This window comes from Mytilus edulis, chromosome 1 (genome assembly GCF_963676685.1).
Source record: "Mytilus edulis chromosome 1, xbMytEdul2.2, whole genome shotgun sequence".
Classification (NCBI taxonomy): domain Eukaryota; kingdom Metazoa; phylum Mollusca; class Bivalvia; order Mytilida; family Mytilidae; genus Mytilus; species Mytilus edulis.
Window position 1 is genome coordinate 26,621,696 of NC_092344.1, and position 21,411 is coordinate 26,643,106.

At 31.2% G+C, this 21,411-nt stretch overlaps 1 protein-coding gene across 9 annotated transcripts in view; it reads left to right on the forward strand.

The window, feature by feature from the left end:
• Positions 1-21,411, forward strand: part of LOC139528747 (mediator of RNA polymerase II transcription subunit 12-like) — a 322,630-nt gene that overhangs the window by 71,122 nt on the left and 230,097 nt on the right. For 5 of the 9 annotated variants that reach the window (XM_071324926.1, XM_071324954.1, XM_071324944.1 and 2 more), the window contains exons 3-5: positions 2,841-2,892; positions 4,384-4,512; positions 7,134-7,262. In XM_071324926.1, coding sequence (XP_071181027.1) covers positions 2,841-2,892; positions 4,384-4,512; positions 7,134-7,262 — 310 coding nt within the window. Of the gene's footprint in view, positions 1-2,840; positions 2,893-4,383; positions 4,513-7,133; positions 7,263-11,708; positions 11,749-14,482; positions 14,964-19,549; positions 20,361-21,215; positions 21,285-21,411 lie in introns of those variants that run through there. The other 4 variants (XM_071325024.1, XM_071324970.1, XM_071324961.1 and 1 more) reach the window with 2 other exon arrangements.

The following is a 21,411-nucleotide window of genomic DNA, read 5'->3' on the forward strand; positions in this document are numbered from 1 at the left end:
GAGAAATACAATGTCACTCATCAAAACGGTTTCTTGAGAAAAAAATCACTTTCAAATTAATTTTAACACTGTCAATACTTATATCACATTATTTTTCACATGTTTTCGGTTGTCTCCTTTAACACTAATTGAATTGATTGATAATGCTCGTTGTAAGTCTTGTTTTTGTTACGTTTATGCATTTCTTTTTTCAAAGATATATCCTCATTCGTCATTGGTTATCAAAATTGACCTCTGGTGCTGCTCGTATTCTTCCTAACATTATTTTCAGCTACCATTAACATGAAAACAGAAATAATGCTTCGAATGAATGATATATCATGCCGCCATTCGAAGGCCTATAAACAACCCAAACCTCACCATGTGTACAAAGTACAAATCTTGAACCTGCTCCATAAACTAGAGTATTACAATAGAATTGATAAATTTTGATTTTTCGTCCGAACATGCATTTCATATTTTCAACTGTCCGTTTAACAACAAACAATCAATCAATCAAATAATTTAGGTTTCGAGGTTGATTTACAAGTTGATGTATTGTAAGTCTGATAATATTGCTTGAATATTAATGTAATGCAACACTTCGCTGATGAACGACGATGAACATGGGAAGCAGAATGAAGGCAGACGTTACCACATGGTACCGGTACCTGTTAAACAAATAAATCGTGTGTCCGATTCGCACTTTGTTCGTAGTAATCGTTTTATGTTTTAACGTCAAATGGGAAAAAATGATGTTTTTTTTTTACTAAATGGCTAGTTTTTATATTTCAACTTATTTACATATAATTTGTCCTCAAGAAAATACTACAATTTTTTTTATAAATTTAGAAGAAATTTACTTTAATTTAATAGTTTTTTTCCAGTAAACAATTCGCGAATATGTTTTCCGTATGCTGTGAACTCAGCGTCACCTTTCTCGTAAAAACCTAGTGATCACTTTACGCATGAATCTGTCATCTTAAAAAACTATTATCTTATTGTACATGTTATATGCGTGCTCAATATCCATGTTTCTGTGTTATTTATTGATTTAAAGGTGACAATCGGTAAATTATGGCTTTAAACACGACAATTACCTATTTGCCCTTTTTTCAAACCATATCAAACCGAGAGGAAACACATTAAGATTATACCATTTGGATTTGTAAAAAATGATAAAAATCGTGCACAGAAGTTTTTGATATATATGTTGTGTACAAATTGTAATGTTGTACTCATTATGATTTGTACAGTTCGTTACCTGTGTTTTATGAACTGCCTAAAAAAAATGATGCATGTACGAAGTCTTTCTTTTAGCATTTTTCTGTTATGTTTTCGTTTCTGCAAATTATTACATAAAACATTAAAAGAACACAATTTGTTTTTAAGATATAATTTGGTATCAGGAGAAAACAAAAATAGATTTCAAACCATTCAGGTGTCCTTATGTCTAGTTTGAGGACACGGAGAATAGCACAATTTGTTAGGTTGAAGTATATAAATTTGAAATTTTGCACAAGTTGTAGATTTCCCATCATATAATAGATGGTGAATTGCTGGTGTGCAAAACCTCCGTCACATTGTTGACTTTACACAATAGTCTTTTTGTGAAACATGCACATCCTTCGGTAGTAATATTTTCACAAATGGGAGTATAAGCTGCATATCAATATTGCAAACTGAAAAAGTTTTTTTTTTATGCACTTGAATTAAAAATAGAGGAATTACTCTTATAATATAGAACAGTATATGGCAAAGAAAATAGAAAAGCGTTTTTTCACTTCAAAAACTGTGGGCCTCTATGGAAATTATTGATACAATATTTTTTACTCCTATATTTGGGCAAACATCGTGCAATGTATGAACGGTACATGTTATTACTTATATGAGAGAGAGAGAGAGAGAGAGAGAGAGAGAGAGAGAGAGAGAGAGAGAGAGAGAGAGAGAGAGAGAGAGAGAGAGAGAGAGAGAGAGAGAGAGAGAGAGAGAGAGAGAGAGAGAGAGAGAGAGATCTTTACAGTTGTATTTGATGTTATAATTTTCCAAAACCATGTTACACTTCAGTAAATTGGTGCTGCAAGGGGAAGGTAAAAAACTGACTATTAAAAAAAAATGAATTTATTGAAACAAACAGCAATATTAGTTTTATTTCGTTTTCATAAAGAAGGAAAATGTAATTCATGACAACTGTTTACCAAAATCAATTGAACACCAAACACTTGTAACACTATTCAAATATTTAGCTTTTTAGCATTTTGAATTTCATTTTCATACTTTTAAAAATGTTGTTTTGTTCAAAATTCAAACCATATAGGGAACCTACTAGAATAGTACCACTTTATGGAATTATAAAATACAAATGTTCTAAAGTGTTAAAAAATACATTTAAATAGATATTAAAGAAAGCAATCATTTATGTTATTAAAAAGTAATTTCGTTGTATTCCTTTGGAATTACTCTACACCCAAGCGTTTATCAGTCTTACTAATATCTTTTCATTTTCCTCAATAGAATATCAAATGCAGCAATGATTATCTGTTATGTTCAAAGCGTTTGAAATACAAATGTAAACACATTTTCTATATATGCAAACAACAGCCATAGTGAATATCAGTTTTACAAAAGACAATTGAACCTCATTTTAACTTCACTAAAAGACATGTATTGTAAGATAAATTAAGAATATTCAAAGAAAGACAAAAATGATGCAGCTATTTATCAAAACCAATTGCGCTTCAAACATTCTACCATAGTTATACACTTAAATCATGTGATGGATAGCGCGGTGAATATCACTTCTTTTTAATATCAAATAATGTTTATTATAGGATTAAACGTTTCAATATTTGACATTATAGGGATGAAGATCCACCTGAAAAGACTCCACTACAAACGGAACAAAATATACAGGTATCATGTTTATCATTGTATTTATTGAAAGGAGAAGACTAGCCTTCTTTGCATTTTCTTAATTCTAAACCGCAAGAATGATACAATGGTGTTACAAAAGAGTTCAACGATTATAAACATCACTTTTCATTACATCAATTTTCACTTGAAACTAAAGTATTTGGGATTTTGTTAGATACAATACACAACCTTAATCTTATTAAAGCATTTGAACTCTTCAAAACATCTGTAGAAAAAAAAAGAAGCACCAGGGTAGTTTAATGTTGAAAATGTAACATTTATGTGCTGTTGGATAATAATTTATACGGAATAATGTGTTTTGTTAAATAAGTTTTTGTATTTGGTCAATGTTTTAATTTAGGGAAGATAATTCAGAGCCATACATAAGACTTGCCGTTGTTCGACAACTATCCCATACTTCTGTTATGTTGTTTACACATGCATTCTTTTATGGAATCAATACAAATCAAGATACACAATGGTCCTGTTACATTCCTTATAACTAAACAGAAAAAATGTACGTTCATGCAGGGCCACTTTTGTTGGACTGACATTCCCTGTGATTTCTCTCTGCCAAAAAGTCAATTGCATGGTTTCAGTTTCCTATTGAATTAAATGGAATATTTTGATCATAAATGCTTTTTCATAATTTGAGATAAGACTTCAAAATTTGAAATCAATACTTTTTTTTGTTAAAGCTAATTAGATTCGGACGTTTTTACTTTAATTGTGTTCAATAACGGTATTTCCGTGATATTTCTCACAGAACCTGATATAGCATGTGCTGTTCGCAAAGGATTTTATCATATACAATAAAAATAAAAATTCCAGAGCATAATACAACCATTTCGAAACGGATGACACTTCACATACAATGATGGAACGACATGTCGTAATTCTATTTTATTTGTATAAGTTTACTATGTGAGATACCAGAAATTACAAGTATATTTTATTTAAAGGTTTCGATGAAGTTATTGAATTGTAGAAACTCGTAAAGGTTACTCCAGATTACTTTTATGTGAAATTAAATCATAAGTAGCTGTATTCTATTTTTGTTCTGTCATAAGATGGTAAAATGTAAAATTTGGAAAGTCTATGCATGACGAAAAGTTTGAAATTCAACGTGTAGCTATAATCATTAAATGAACAATGTACTTTCTGTTCACAAGTTACACATTAGCATTTTGATACAGATTTCCATGTGAGACACATCAGATATATTCATTTACACTCGTATATTTTGAATTACACGTAGGATTTTTTTTAATATCCATGGTATTTATAACTGATAACTCCAAGAGTGTCACCATTTTAAAATTGGTAATGCATTTGTCTTTGATAATGTTTGAGGTCGTATAAAATTAGAAAAAAATGTAAATAAATGAAAATATTTATTAGATTACGTCGCACTGTTACACCTTTTATGTGTGTTTAAATATTTTATTCATATTGATGATTGTTGAATTATGTGTTCCATTAATTTGTAAGCAAACCCCATGGGCTGACTTGGATAGAGAAGAGAAAGAGCAACTGGATTATGGGGAAATGATAGCTATGATAGGCCAAGATGGGGTTAACGATGAAGAAGAATTAATAAAAATAAATGAAGATCAGGAGGTAAATATATTTGAGCACTTATTAAATACTAACGAAATCCATTTAAAAAAAGATCGTTTACAATTAGTATGGTTAAAACAAATATACAAAGTAACACATATGTGAACACATTATTACTTGTTTATTTACTGTAATCTATTTTAATTTAACATACATATTTTTGTTTGTTCTTTGTTTGTTTGTTGGTATCAATGAAAGATATTTCCCTTAGTTTGCCGAACCGTTCGTTTCGTGACTGTTACAACGGTATAGTAAGGTTGTATCTGCATTCAGTATTTCAGCTGCTTCTTTAATATATTCATCACAATTATAATTGTTGCATGGGCACATTTTTAAGAAATGCATTAACTCTCTTATTAAGACCATTTTAACTAAATGATGTGCATTTACCTTTATATAATGTTAAATTGTATCTTAATGATGTGAGTAAATATCCTTATATGATGTGTAAACATTCTAAATGATATGCAAATATACTTATATATGATGTGCAAATATACTTATATGATGTGTATGAATCCTTTTATCATTTTCAAATATCCTTTTTTGATGTGAAAATATACTTATATGACATATGATGTGTATGATCATTCAAAATTTGTGCGATCACGAAAAAAAGTTGAATTAAATTGGATTATCCTCTCGATCTTAGTAGAGGTGTTGCAGAACTGAGTAATTTAGATACGTATACGTATCAAAGTATGCATATACGTGCGGTACAGTTAAAATGGGTACCGAAGAATGATTTTCAAAGTTATTAATCAGAACAAAATATAACTTCGGGAATCAAGTGTAAAGTCAAGCACGCCTGTTGAATTCAAAGCGTGTTCAGGTCGATTTTTTTGTCCTTTAAATGTTTAATACAGAAACTAAAAAAATATCATCTCGCTTCAAATTCCATTATTATTATATTTTAAAACTAGATTTTTATATATTTGACATTCAAATTTCATAGCAAATGAAAGCAAACAATATGGGTCAAGCGAAATCGCTTTTAATGAGTCATCATAACAGGGTAGGCGTGTTTGATTATAAAAATAACATTTGGCTAATTTGTTGAACGTCTTAAGCATATATAATTATTCATATCCAAGTAATTCATGTTATTTTAAAAGCTCCGCCTTCTACATGTTCTACATAGATTTCAAAGATTTATGATACATGTACGTCAACATATTTGGGAAGTATTCAATTTCACTCCATGTGCTAATAACACACTTGATTTGATTGGTTAAGGTCAATAGTAAACCTTTTAGATTCGTCGGATACGTTGGAAGAACATTCGATTTGCGATGATGTTAGTTCACTGACTGTTCGATACATATAGAAACTTCACAGGCAGGTTCCATTTTATCTGTCGTTCTAATCAAGCGGACTTTGATCTTTAACTGATTTATAAGTACAGAGGCTTTTCAGGGGTAACATATTGTTGGTTATATATGGAATCACGAAAGCATGACTGGAGCGGGCCCATCTTTGGCAGTCGGTGCCACCTTTCTGATTTCTACCACCAAATGTATGGCTGTTTACAGAAACCTCTCTGGAATACTCTATTTTAGGTATCCATTGAATGATATTCTATCATTCTTGTTTTATGTTTCACGTGATAAATTTGTGAATTGTTTTATGTCACAAATCAAAACAAGGGTCAAAATGTGGAATTCCTATTCAGAGCAGTTCATATTGATTTTTTCAAACAGCTGCTAATATTTAAGAGATTTGAATATATACGTCAAATATGTTCTGGGAATATTCAAATTTTACTACACTTGCAATGTACATAATTTGATTGGTTGAGGTAAACAGTTGACTTTATTGATACATCGGATACGTCGGAGAGGAGCATTCCATTTCTAAAGCTTTTATTTCATTGGCTGTTTGCTACGTAAGAAGCTTCTCAGGGAGGTTCCATTTTATTAGTCGTGCTAATCAAGCGAACCTTGCTCGGATATGGTGTACTCATTATCTATTTATGAAAACAAATTTATAAAGTTTCTATAGTGGTTTACGGAACGACATGTCGTAATTCTATTTTATTTGTATAAGTTTACTAGGTAAGAGACCAGAAATTACAAGTATATTTTGTTTAAAGGTTTCGATGAAGTTATTAAATTGTAGAAACTCGTAAAGGTTACTCCAGATTACTTTTATGTGACATTAAATCAAAAGTAGCTGTATTCTATTTTTGTTCTGTTATAAGATGGTAAAATGTAAAATTTGGAAAGTCTATGCATGACGAAAAGTTTGAAATTCAACGTGTAGCTATAATCACTAAATAAATAATGTACTTTTTGTTCACAAGTTACACATTAGCATTTTGATACAGATTTCCATGTAAGACACATCAAATATATTCATTTACACTCGTATATTTTTAATTACAGGTAGGATTTTTTTTAATATCCATGGTATTTGTAACTGATAACTCCAAGAGTGTCACCATTTTAAAATTGGTAATGCAGTTGTCTTTGATAATGTTTGAGGTCGTATAGAATTAGAAAAACATGTAAATAAATCAAAATATTTCTTAGATTACGTCGCACTGTTACATCTTTTATGTGTGTTTAAATATTTTATTCATATTGATGATTGTTGAAGTATGTGTTCCTTTAATTTGTAAGCAAACCCCATGGGCTGACTTGGATAGAGAAGAGAAAGAGCAACTTGATTATGGGGAAATGATAGCTATGATAGGCCAAGATGGGGTTAACGATGAAGAAGAATTAATAAAAATAAATGAAGATCAGGAGGTAAATATTTTTGAGCAATTATTAAGTACTAACGAAATCCATTTAAAAAAAAGATCGTTTACAACTAGTATGGTTAAAACAAATATACAAAGTAACACATATGTGAACATTCCATTTCTAAAGCTGTTATTTCATTGGCTGTTTGCTACGTAAGAAGCTTCTCAGGGAGGTTCCATTTTATTAGTCGTGCTAATCAAGCGAACCTTGCTCGGATATGGTGTACTCATTATCTATTTATGAAAAACAATTTGTAAAGTTTCTATAGTGGTTTTCAGGAATTGTTCTGGTATACTCTACTTAAAGTAGCTAACGTCAAATGCGAAATTAAAAGTATGTTAAACACGATAATATATTGAATTTCAATAGACAAAATTAAACTCAAACGTGCATTCATTTCAGAATTGATTACAGCTTATACATAGCGAACAAAATTTATCCTCTGCTTAAATTCACATTTGAGGTGTCAAGATCTATTATAACCTATTTAGATACCAAAAACGTACAAAGGTGAAAGATTCCATAATAATAACATCATTGATGTTGAATCTCATATTAAAAAAACTAAAATGTTACAATATTTACCTATCACATGTGCACATCCAAAAAAACCAAAAGTATAACAGTGTGTGAACATATACGTAATATTAGAAATAAAAGTGACATCACGGAATTAAATAGACATTTTACTGACTTAAAAGATAAGTTAGTTAAAAGGGGATACTGTAAAAATAAAACAGAGAATGTGATAAGAAACATTAAAAATACCACAAACAGAAAAACAACTTTATTGAAGACCAATAGAACAAAGAATGTTCCACTCACTCTCATTACTAAATATAATACAATGGTAAAAACCTTAGTACAGTAATGAGAAAACATTGGAGCAATCTGCAAAAAGACAAACAATGTGAAATCTGCACACATGTGTCTATCATAGCATATAAATTTACCATAAATATCAAAGAATATCTTGTTAAATCAAGGAAAAGGGACCCATGCTTTAACAGCATACGTAAAAAATCCCGAAACACTGTTAGTTATCATCTTAATTATAGGCAACATACTTTCATATAAATGATATTTAAACAACGGTGTAAAGTCTTGAGATTTATTACTTAATATGTTGGTTGAAGGAACCGCATTTAATTATAAATTGATATCGTATATGTTCCTTATGTCATAACTTCAAAAACCTTCCCTTTTCACGAATGTGACTACCGAATTGGACTATTTACCGGATTTGTAGTCACATAAGCAACACGACGGGTGTCACATGTGAAGCAGGATCGGCTTACACTTCCGGAGCACCTGAGACCACCCCAAGTTTTTGGTGGGGTTCGTGTTGATTTGTCTTTAGTGTTCTATGTTGTGTCTCCTGTACTATTATTTGTCCGTTTGTCTTTTTATTTTTAGCCATGACGTTGTCAGTTTATTTTCAATCTATGAGTTAAACTGCTACACTGGTATCTTTCGTCCCACTTAAAAAACTTAGGTATTGATTTTCGATGATTACATCGATATATAAATATGATGTCATTATATGCGACTTTGCGACACAAGACTGGCTAGAATGTTTTGTCAACTTCAAGTTTGGGCTTGTCACAAACAGATGAGCACTTTTTTTATGATAGAAGTCAGTGTCAAAGTCCATCAAAAACATCCTAATATAGAAGGAGTTTGCTTATATTTTGAGGTAAGTTGTTTAAAAGTATTTTAGCCTACAGGTTCGTCGCTATTCATCTTATTAATAATTGAGTTTCGAGTGATAGATAAAGCTGCATTGTTTACTTATAAATGGTGTTAATGTATACACATTTCGCTGTCAACATGACTAAGCACATCAATGAATCCACCATAAGAACGATGAAAAAAGGATATTTGCTACAAAAGATGTGTCATTCATCTGATTCCGATTCCGAACCTTTGCTTCAAAGGGGAAAAAGAGGACAGCATACCCTTCTTGGAAAATACGATGCCGAAGTCCAAGAATATATAAGGAACTTACGACTTGCTGGTGGGATAGTGGACCGTCCTTTTTTGTTTGCTACTGCAAGACGGACAATAGTGGCTAAAGATCGGTAGTTATTAAGTAAATTTGGAGGCTCCATTGCACTTTGTAATTCTTGTGTCCAATCCTTTCTACGCCGCATGGGATATCTTCAACGGAAATTAACTAAAGCAGCGCGTAAATTTCCAAATAATTTCGAAAAACAGAAAGAGGAATTTCTGACTGCTATTCTAACTCAAGAAAAATTAGATACCAAGTGACTTCATAATTTTTGATCCGACACACGTGTACAGTGGAGATCACTTTTAACCTCTCATTAAATCAGTCAGAATCTGCCAGGAGAACTGTTCTAGAACAGTATGTAGAACTGTTAGCCTGTCACCTTTTAGACAGTTCCAGCTAGACCAGTTCTAACCTAGAACTGATTTGGTCAGTTCTACCTAGAACTGCTTTGGACAGTTCTACCTAAACTGATCCTGACAGTTCTACCCTAGAACAATTTTAGACAGTTCTACCAAACAGTTATACGGTTATAATTGATTTATAAATTCTACGGCTAGAATTGATTTATAAATTCTACGGCTAGAATTGATTTATAAATTTTACGGCTAGAATTGATTTAAGAACTATTTGTATTTGATATATTAAGGCTTCGGCAAAATAGCGATTTATATAGAGTTTTGCTATTTTGCCGGTCTTATTTTATATTTTTAAACAAGAGATGTGTGTGACTGTTCCATGTCAGGAGCCTGTAATTCAGTGATTTTAATTTGTTGACGCGTTACATAAATTATGTTTTTTCGTTCATTTTTTTGTACGTAAATTAGGCCGTTATTTTGTCATTTTAATTATTTTACTTTTGTCATTCCGGGAGTCGGGGTAAAAACTATTTGCATTCGAGCGTCACTGATGATTCTTTGTAGACTTGACTCGCGGCTGGTGTACAATATATTAATTCTGGTATTTTTCATATCTACATGGCTAATTTAAATAGATTCTTGTGATAGTATGACTGTGTATTTATTCATAAAACGTTTGAAATCAAGATATTCTTCAAACCAAAGTTTCCCTGTAGAATATTTGGATTTATTGAAGAAATTCAGAAAATCTTTAAAATTTGAGATGTTTAATGTGACCAAAGTAAGTCTATATAAGAGGTCCAAATGAACATAGTGTGTTAGTCTTAAGAAATATATAGAACGTAAACATGCCACAGGGTTTCACTTCACATTGAAAATGTATCTATACAATATATATCGAGTTGATAATATGAAGGACACTTAATATAAAGATATGATATATAAAAAATATGCATCAAGATTATAAAGCAAACTGAGTGTCCTAAATTTATATTTTTATTGGTTTGTACAAACTGGGATTTGCAATAGGTGTATGCAAAAAAGTTATGTATTATCCCAAGAGACAAATGAAATAGTCGATCTTTAAAATGTATATTCAAATAGTAGCTGTACATATACACTTTTTTCTTTTCACAACTATCCACCATTACTTTCAACTGTCTTGTACAAGAATTTTCACATTATTACAAATTTTAAAACAGTCAGGTGGTTTAACTTCATCATTTTCTCCGCCAATCACTCAATTCAAATGGAAACAAAAATTCAGCAACAATCTTTTGTTGACCAGTCAGCGATCTGAGGTTCACGTATTGCTATTCTTTTTGTAAAAAAGCCACTTGATTTAAGATGTCAAAAGTACTTTAGTATGGCAGATTTAGCGAGTCTAGCGTACACACTATACGCCTGGTATCTTTGATGATATTTGTTTAACTAATTTAGCGTATTTTTAGTCTATTTTAGCTGACTTTGCAACTATTTTTTATACGATTTTCCAATTTTATTTTTATAACAAAGATATATATTCATTCGTATATTTAACGAGATTAACTTGTGAACACATTAAACATGTTCACCACATTGTAAATAAAAAAGAAGGCATAAGAAATATTTCTATACCTCATTGGTAGTCTTTACTTGCTTTCCATAGGTTTAAGTACTCTCAATTTTTCAAACGACATATTGGCAAAGTCATATTGGCACAGCTACATAAGTTCGACTTCGAAAACATTTTGTCTTTCTGTATTAAACTCGTATATCCCTTTATGAACTTATACAAGCTTAATTATAACGACCACATTACCACAACAGTGTTATATTGTTTCACTCATTCAATCAGTTAGTCTTTATTTCCATCTTTTCGTCTTTTTTCTGTCTGTTCCTCTATCCGCCTGTTTTACATATCAATTACACTTGACTAAATATCTAACCACTACTTCACAGTGAGACCCTGACAAAAACCGATACTAACGAAATTGTGGAAAATGTGGAATATATTAAGTTTGTTTTGTTAAAAATCATATCAATGATAAATATTGTGCTAGCTATAATTATAACTATTTATTCACCATTTTGTTTTAGCTCGCAGTAGCAGACGTGGTATATAATCCGGGACAATCAGGTATATTTTTTGTCAGATGTTATGAAATTGAAGAACAAAAATCGTTAATGTCTATTGTTTATTGAAACTACTTAAATAATTACTGTTATGATTTAATCCGTTAATGCTTGAAAACGCATCTTGAATATTATGTTATGTCTTTTTCAACACTAACCGAAAAAAATAAAAAAATCAAACGCAAGGTTTTAGAGAAATTTACTTAGCTAGCGGCACGGAGGGGTAATAAAAAATGAATGTTTTGATTATAAAGTAGAAAGGGTTGCTTCCATGTATTCTTTTTAATTTAAAATGTCTATAGATCTGTTATCCCATGACTTTTTTCTTGTTATAAAAATGTTGGTGAGATCACTTTCATAGAAAATGTCCATTCAATTACGACAGGAAATTATCGTTAACGATATTGTTTTGTTGTATTAATTCAAAATAAACACCAGTCAATCCATGTTTTCTTATTAGCTCACTTTTTCAAATGAAATATGAGCTTTTGTCGTCCGTCCGGTGTAATCTATTTCAAACATTTTCTTAACATATTTCAACTAAACCTATGCTGAATGATCCTTATGGTATTTAAAATGCAATTTGTGTTTTATTGTATATTTCGTAAAAAAACATGGATGTCAGGCTAAACATAGAACATAGGGGTAAAACGCAATTTTTGGCCTTTATCTCAAAAACTAAAGAAGATAAAAATATCTGACATGTAGTATAATGTTCATCATGTCAAGTTCTATCAGCCCTGATATGTTCAGATGAATATAACAAACCATGGTTGGGTTGCTGCCACAACATTGTTAAATCTCAGGACTTTTTGAAGCTTTTGTTTATTATCTTAAATATTATTATAAATAAAGACAACCTATAAACAGTAAAAATGTTAAGCAAAGTAAGATCTGTAAATTATCGGGTTTAAGGACTAATATTGTCAAATGACCATTAAAGATGTTCGCTACTCAGTTTCAAAATAAATAGCTTTTAATAAACTAGAATAGATTGATAGGGGATAAATTACGGAATCCAAAAAGCAAAAAAATATATAGAGGTCAATGTGCTTGTTTTCGAAATAATAACCATTTTTCATAGCTTTATCTGTGACAAGTTAAAGTTCTTAAAAAATATTAAAAAATAAATAAGATTTTATAAGACTTTTACAAATGGCTTATAATTATACATGCAAAAGATTTATAAAAAGAAAAATGGGATTCAAAGGGCAAAATTTGTTAAGGCATTCAAATGGATAAAACCAGAGGATTGCGAAAATCTGACAAAAATTCCAAAACATGAAAAGCGAACATCCTTAAGGAATTAATGACAGTTATAAAGAATTTTGAACAATTTGTTTATCAGGTTTTTCTCATTTAAAAAATCGTCTCCTCTGAAACTGCTAAACCAATCTAAACCAAGTTGAAGCTGAATGGTTCTTAGGTTATCTAGGATAAAGCGTTTGTTTTATTTTCTGTTTTCTCTGAAAACATGACCGCCATGGCTAAAAATAGAACATATGGTAAAATACAGGTTTTTACTTAAATCACAAAAACTAAAGCATTTAGCAATGTTTAGAGCAAATCAAACAAGGAAATAAAGTATTCATTAGGTCAAGGTCTACCTGCTCTGAAATAATAAGCCACATCGGGAATCTGGCTTTTTGGCTCCTGCATTGATGGTTTTATAGCCAGACTATTTGCTGAATATTAAAATGAAGATTCAAGTCGATATAAAGTTAAACAATTTAATAAACGATCCAACTAGAATATAAACGATGTTACAATATTGAGTCCGGTGTTAAGGGTTTAAGAACCTATCCAAAACTGAATATAAATTATTTCTCAGAAGTATTTAAAACAGAATAATAAAGAAATACATGTAATTAGGGATTAAGCAATTATTGTCCATTGTATAGATAATCTGCTAAACCTGTGTTTGACACGTAGATACGAAGTCCATTATCGGATTAGCAGACACATATATTTTAAACCAAAAGATAATTGTGTGGTAATATTTGAGTTCATAATGACAATTAAAAGATATAATAGTTAGAGTCAGAAATATCATAGTCCAAATAATTAACATGCTATTCATCCGGTCATAGTTTTAAGGAAATGTTGCAGTTTTCAATTTTCATCCTGAATATTATAATAAATACAGATACACTGTAAACATTAAACATGTCCATCAAAGTGCTACAAATAGGTCTATATGATCAAAATACTCAATTGGCCCCTTAAAGTGTTATTGCCCTTATAAGACCATTTCTCATGATTTGAAAATTTAATTCGCCTACTGTAAAATAAATATTCGCCTTTGCAACTGGCGAATCAAGTTCAGCTTAACTTTGAATGAATGAGTTTCAGTGTAATAGGAATATATTTTGTATTTCTTCTTTCCTTGTACTTCAAAAAGCAGGGGTAAAATGACAATATTAAGCCACGGATTGAACATCAAAAATAATCATTGATGAAAGATTCCAGCCAAAATTAACAGATGATGGATAAAGGTTCTAATACGGCCTCTTGTTTATATTACACATGAATAATCTATGTATCATATTTCTGAAAAAAATAATACCGCTATAAATACCAAATAAGGAAAAATACAACATATACTTTTGGTGAACAAACACTGCGTCTTGATTATATTAAGAAAATAACACAATATAAACTAAATTTAAAAAAATGAATAAAAAAGATATGCCATTCACTGTGTAGATGTTTCAATGAACAACGCTCTTAAATTGCAGTATGGACAGAGGCTATCGACATACTAAAGGCTACTTTTATGAAAAAAAAGAAAATAGCTAGGGTAAGAGGAATGTTTGCTTCAACAAATACAGTTACGTTCACAAAGTGGTTACCTGCTAATTTTCCTGTGGAAGGTGTTATGTGTGGTTGTGGAAGACACCTAAAAACGCCAAACTCGCTGTTAGCTCACTTACGAAGGAAAAGCTCTGCCGACCGAAAAAATGTTAAGTTATTCAAAAAGGGAATATAATCAAAATAATATTAATGGTTTTGGAGACGTTACATAGTGCCATGCATATCTTATTCTGAATACATTAACGACGACTGAACATAAAAAGAATATCAAAGTGCATTATGTTAACAATTCTTTAACGAGATTAATACCATAGTGGATATGTTTCATGTTTGACAATATTTTATAGACGCTTGTTCAATTCAAATGTCATCACACAGTTTTACATAATAAAGATACAAAAGTTGTATCTTGTACTTTTATTCTCCAATACATTTGATGAAATCAATTCATTTGCAACTTATCATCGATTATAATATCTTAACTGCAAACACAGCAGATTGATGGAAAAGAAAAAAGACTGTCTTTCATTCCGTTTTTCGGAATTCAACTTTTTGTGTTTGAAAGGGTTTAATTCATGCAATCTGATAAAAATACAGCCTCTGTCCGACATTTTCTTATTATGATATGAAAGCGATTTCTATTTAAATACCTTTCGGGGTTTTTTGCTTTTTTATTGATTATACTGGATGAGTTTGCCATTTGATGAAGGACTTTTTCGTTTTGAATTTTCCTTCGACTTCGGTATTTTTTTATAATCTACATTTTACTGACTTTTTGGCGGATATGTTAAGTACCAAAAGAGAAATACAACGATATCTTGTCAGATCATTGTAATATAAGCAAATCTAAGACATAGGATGTTATATAATCCCGATCAGAGACTGGGTTAGGTAATTAATGGATTAAATGATGTTTTACCTGATAATGTATTTTTTGTTTCTTTTTGTTGTTCATGGTCTTGAAAAATTGCGTTTTTTCATTCAATTTCCAAATCACGTCATCATTAGGCTCAGATAATGTACATGCTGTATACATCAAAGAATCTTTAAATAATCATAAGAAACAGTAAGCAATATTTTAGTATGTGATATGGAATAATTGTCAATGAGAAACACTATCTACAATAGTCAGAACGAAGTGGAAGCAAGCAACTATGGGTTCTTGTCAAACCATGAACAAAGGGCAACACCCAATCAGCACAGTAAAAGAAACTTCAAATAATTTGAAATCATGACAATGCCGTCGTAGAAAAAACATGATAGCAAGACATTAAACAGTACACAACAAATAATATACATGATATAGAACACGTAAAGAGAAAAACAATTATCCCGTCATGAAACGGACAGCTTTCATGTGCTCCATTAGGATGAGATAATCCTGATGCATATGCGACACCCGGGTGTTATATCTGTTTTGTCATGCATGTAAGTACAAACCGGGGGATCATTCTTTTTCAGTAAATCATTATCCAAGAAATGACGATAGGATTGTGTTTTCATCAATTGGAACAAATCCATCGCCCTGTCTGAAACAAAACAAAAACAGCCAACGGATTCATGCTGGCGTCTGTTAACCTTTTGAAGTTTCAATTTCAAATTTACCACTCGGTGTGATGTTAGTGTCTCACACGTAATTAACTAAACAAAATTACGTTCCCATTGATAAATCTCAAAGTTTACATGTAGTTTACATCATGTTTTGCCTACATGCAAACACTAGTCAATGTAGGCCTTGTGTAGTTTAAGTGTACACTAAACTAGGCATTTAGAACATCAATTTTGCCATATGTATTTAAAGAAGAAACGATTTTTTAATAAAAATTGATATTTATAACAAATAATAATAAAGTTCTTTACAGAAACATTTGTATAAACTTTATTTTTTGGTGTTAATAAAACACATAACGTAGCTTTATTAACCCCTTATCAAGACTCAAAGCATCATCATTTCAGAACAAATAGTTCATTTGAAAAGTTCTTCCCGAATTGACTGGACATACACTGAAATATTTGCCATTGGTCTTACTCAAACAACGATTCACTCATAAATGCATTACTAAAAAAGTGTGTGGTAAATTGTTTTGTTTGTCTAGTTTCTCAGATCCGTTAAAATACACTTAGAAATATATAGAAAAAACATTATCCCCTCCTTTTGCCAAAGACTCATAGGAGAACAAATACCAACAACAGAAAAAGAAACAAACATAAAAGATAGGAATGTAGTGATCATCTCAATCCTTTTTCTTCGTCTGTAAGATGACAATGACGCAGCCTACGTTTTCTAATGCGTTACCGATACATCTTTAGTACATTCAAACTACTGCAAATCATCAAAATGGCGTTCATAAAGGAGCAACGACTTCATTTCAAAAAGGAGGGCGGGAGGGTCTGAGTGGGATTTTTTTTTCGCGCAAACATTTTTATTCATTTTTTATCGATGCTAGCATTCAAATATTTTTTTTCCATATTTGACACTATAATGTATGGGGAAGCTCTGGATTCAGATTTATTTTGTTTATCAAATTGGGGATCAGAATATTTTTCTAGGAAGGATCCATTCCCCTCCCCCTTTTTTGAAGTCAAATGGTTGTTCCCTAACTGCTATACACGACGTTTGGTGTGAATACGGTATAAGATTGCAACACACGTAATGTTGTCATTTTAGCGGTATTTTCAGCATTGCAATACAGGGGTTTTAAAATCCATATCACACTTTTCTTAAAGTGTCGCGTACGAAGTCAGGAATATGGTAGTTGATATTAATAGAACGCTTCTTTGCAGTTTTGCGTTTGCGTAGGGACGTTAAGGGCTTTTCAAGAAAATTCCAATCTTTATACACAGCAAAATTCATATTGAACTCAAAGTTGATTTTCTCTGTATAAAGGCCAAAATGTACGTCAAAGGCGAAAACAGGGGTAAAAGGGTCTATCATGGATTTCTTCCCAAACTTGTATTCATAAAAAACATAGATAAACAGTGTCACATTTCCCATAAATATCAAAGAAGCTAGTGCACGATGACATCGGATCGTCCTGGTTTTTGGCTTCCTGAAATCAAAATAACTTATTTTACTTGAAAATTGCTGTGAAGATTCCTTTATTCAAACGCTATAAAACTAGGCAAAGCAATTAAAAAAAAGAACTGTGGCCTTTCCACCTGTACAAAAATGAAGTGGTTTAGTATAGCTCTTACACCTGCACTTTTTAATCAAATTGGATCGGCTGCCGGAAAAACTAAGTGATTTTTTTTTGTATTACCGCGATGCGTTTCATATTTTATAACGACATGCTGGAGCAAATGCACTATTATTCTTTTTATGCTTGTCATGCATGCTCAAGTTTATGAAGGGTCAAATTGAGAACTGCATTTCTTCAGATAATTTGAAATGTGACAAGCTGGATTTTCAAACTACTTGATAATAATCCTCAAGTAATTTGCATTTCACCTGTGGTGTATTATCGCAAATGACAGAAGCGGATTCATGTGTGTTCGGGCCAACTTTTGGAGCAACCATTATATGGTTAATGCATACGCTTTTTACATGTCGTACTCCAAACGTCGCTTAAGTGTTATAGGCAACATCCCCTTCTTTTTGGATTCCGGACCAGTTACCTTCTGTAGTTCTCATTTTGCATTTGCAAGTGAAAGTTTATTATACAAAATATTAACATACTAGGTCTGTCCTAATGAATGTATATTGTGAACCTTTATCATTTTTTTATTTCACTTATATTCTTTGTTTGTTCTTCGTCATTGATAATGTTACAAATATAAATACAAACTTCCTACCCGCATATACATATTCAGATTTAACTTGTTATCAGTCCAAAGTGAGAACTGGTATCGATTTGAAAATCATGATTGGGAGGTATTTTTGACGGCTGATTTTTTTAATTCTGAATATTCATTTTCACCAGCCAGCCTTATGACTGGCTTGCTAACGTTTTATTTTGTTCCGAATTATATCCTGCATTGGAAGGACAGAAAATTCCTTTTCATCCCGTCTGGAGTAATTTCTTTCTCTTTATAACTTTTTTGGTAAAATGTTCTACCCACTTTTCTAAATTATTTGGAATATTCAAAATGACAAACCAGCATTACCAATGGGGGATACCATTCCCCTCTCTAGAATGAGCGACTAATAATATTTGCACTTGCGATCCACTTGTGGTAAGGTTAAGCAGCTGCGACATCAAGTACCCAAGAAAAAGTATGTGTTGCATTTTTCTTTTTGTAATCAGTTCTTCATTTTAATTGTTAACTCTATTCGGTCCTTTTTTTATAAGTTATCCTGACTTTTTTTTACATGAATTGTTATTCAGCCTTTTTGTTTGGCAAAGTTGCTCATACTGACTTTTTTTACCCAAAACTCGTCCTGTCTTTTTCTGAAATATCATTCTCGCTCACCCCTTCCCCGTCCCTCCCTTAACCTTATAGTTTGTAATCTCTCAATACATAGTTCCTTTATACCCGCGTCCACCAATAAAAATGAATAGCCTAGATTGAGCAAAAGTGCTAAAGTGGTATTCAACACAACCAATCAATTGTTTTTACATTATAAAGTGCATATATAATGTGGAGGTTTATCGCAAAGCATAAATGATAATGATAGATCTAAAATTGCGATTCGGCCTTATGCAATTTATAAATTGTTTTTATATTTGTTTGTTTTTTTCACTATTGCAGGTATTTTGTTGTCAATTTCTATCCTAGTATGACTTCTGTCAGAAACTGTTTTATCAGTGGTGTAAAATGTAATCATTGCCGACACAACGCAGGAGAATGAAGCAAGGTTATTTTGGAGAGATGATGATGATGATGATGATGATGATGATGATGATGATGATGATGATGATGATGATGATGATGATGATGATGATGATGATGATGATGATGATGATGATGATGATGATGATGATGATGATGATGATGATGATGATGATGATGATGATGATGATGATGATGATGATGTCATACATCGTAGACAAAAAAATGTTTAATTCATTTCCATCAACACTTGTCATACATCGTAGACAAGACATTGTTATTTCTTGCATCAAAGACAAGATAACTATAATTAAAGTAACTTTCCAACTTCCTCAATTTAAATAAACAATAAAATAACTAAACAGAATTCAAGTAAAGTGTTGTGTTCACTGTTTGGAACAGGTGCGTATATACTAGGGTCAAGGTCACTGACCATCTCTGGTCTGGTGGTTATGATTTGTTTGTTTAAACATAGATATTACATTACGCCTCATAGAGAAGTTAAGCTTATTCATTTCTTGAGACCTAAAGGCGAAATATGAATAAGAATCAACTGTACATACATTCTACGTAATATAACGGCACTATTGAATGTGCTTTACTTTTGCTGAAAAAAATAACTAAAAAAGTAGACACGTAAAACAATCTTATCCTAAAGTAAATGCTAATAAAATGACGTTTTTCTTTTGCAAGGAAAGTCTTTAATAAGTCGAAACTAGTGATAAGGTTTGCCAAACACTAGATAAGCACTTTTGTAAAAAGATTCTTTCAATGAACATATCAATCATGATTTGATTTTTCAGACAAGAAGTCGTAAACGCATTCGAACACATATATCTGCATTCGAGGTTGCTGACTATTTTTGTAAAAAAATATAGATGAACAAATTTAGTATTTCAATTGTTCATTACTAACTTACTTCATTAATATTCAATTATTGACTCGTTTTGTTCTTAATTTCAGGAGAATTTTCAAACTTGTAGAATAATCTCACAACATCAGAAGCAAAACTTTTGGCGAGTTTTTAAACAGGTATATTCGAATGACTGTCAGAAAAAAGAAAATCGTCGAAATCAAGATAATCAATTGTAGATTTATTCTTCCTAACATAACGGCACTATTGAATGTCGTCTACTTTTGCTGAAAAATTTACCTAAAAAAAAAGGCTCGTAAAACAGTCTTATCCAAAAGCAAATGCTAATAAAGTGATGTTTTTTTCCTTTTCAAGGAGAGGTTTTAAACAGTCGAAACTAGTTACAAGGTATACACCAAAATAAATAAGCACTTTTATGAAAAGATGCTTTCAATAAACATAACAATGGAAACTTCATATTTCAGACAATTGGTCGTAAACGCATGCGAACGTGTATATCTGCATTCGAGGTTACTGATAATTTTTTGGTAAAAAAATATAAATGAACTTATACAAAGTTAGTGTATACTGTTTTCCATTGTATAATGATTACTATCTGCATTGATATTCAATTATTGACTTTTTTTCTATTATTAATTTCAGTAGAATTTCCAAACTTATGGAATACCCTTACAACATAAGAATCAAAACTTTTGGCGACTTTTATTGTTTGTTTTATAGAGATTAACATAATAACACAATGTTCACTGCTGTGCCTCTATTTTTAACATTTTTACTTATTATGTCTGTTTGTTTTGTTAAATTTTTTATAAGACAATCATACAAGTGAGAGGTTTACCTAGCTTTAAAACCAGGTTTAATCCACCAGTTTTTATAAAAGAAAATGCATGTACTAAGTCATGATTATGACAGTTGATGTTGATTGGTTTGATATGGTCATTATTTTCTATTGTACTTTGATTACTATCTTCATTAATATGCAATCTTTCACTATTTCCTATTATTAATTTCAGGAGCATTTCCAAACTTATGGAATGATCTAACAACATCAGGGTCAAAACATTTGGAGACATTTACAAAAGGTTTATTCGAATGACTGTTAGAATAAACTATACATCAATATCAAGATAATCAACTGTACATTTATTCTACCTAATATAACGGCACTATTGAATGTAGTTCACTATTGCTAAAAAAATATGAAAAAAG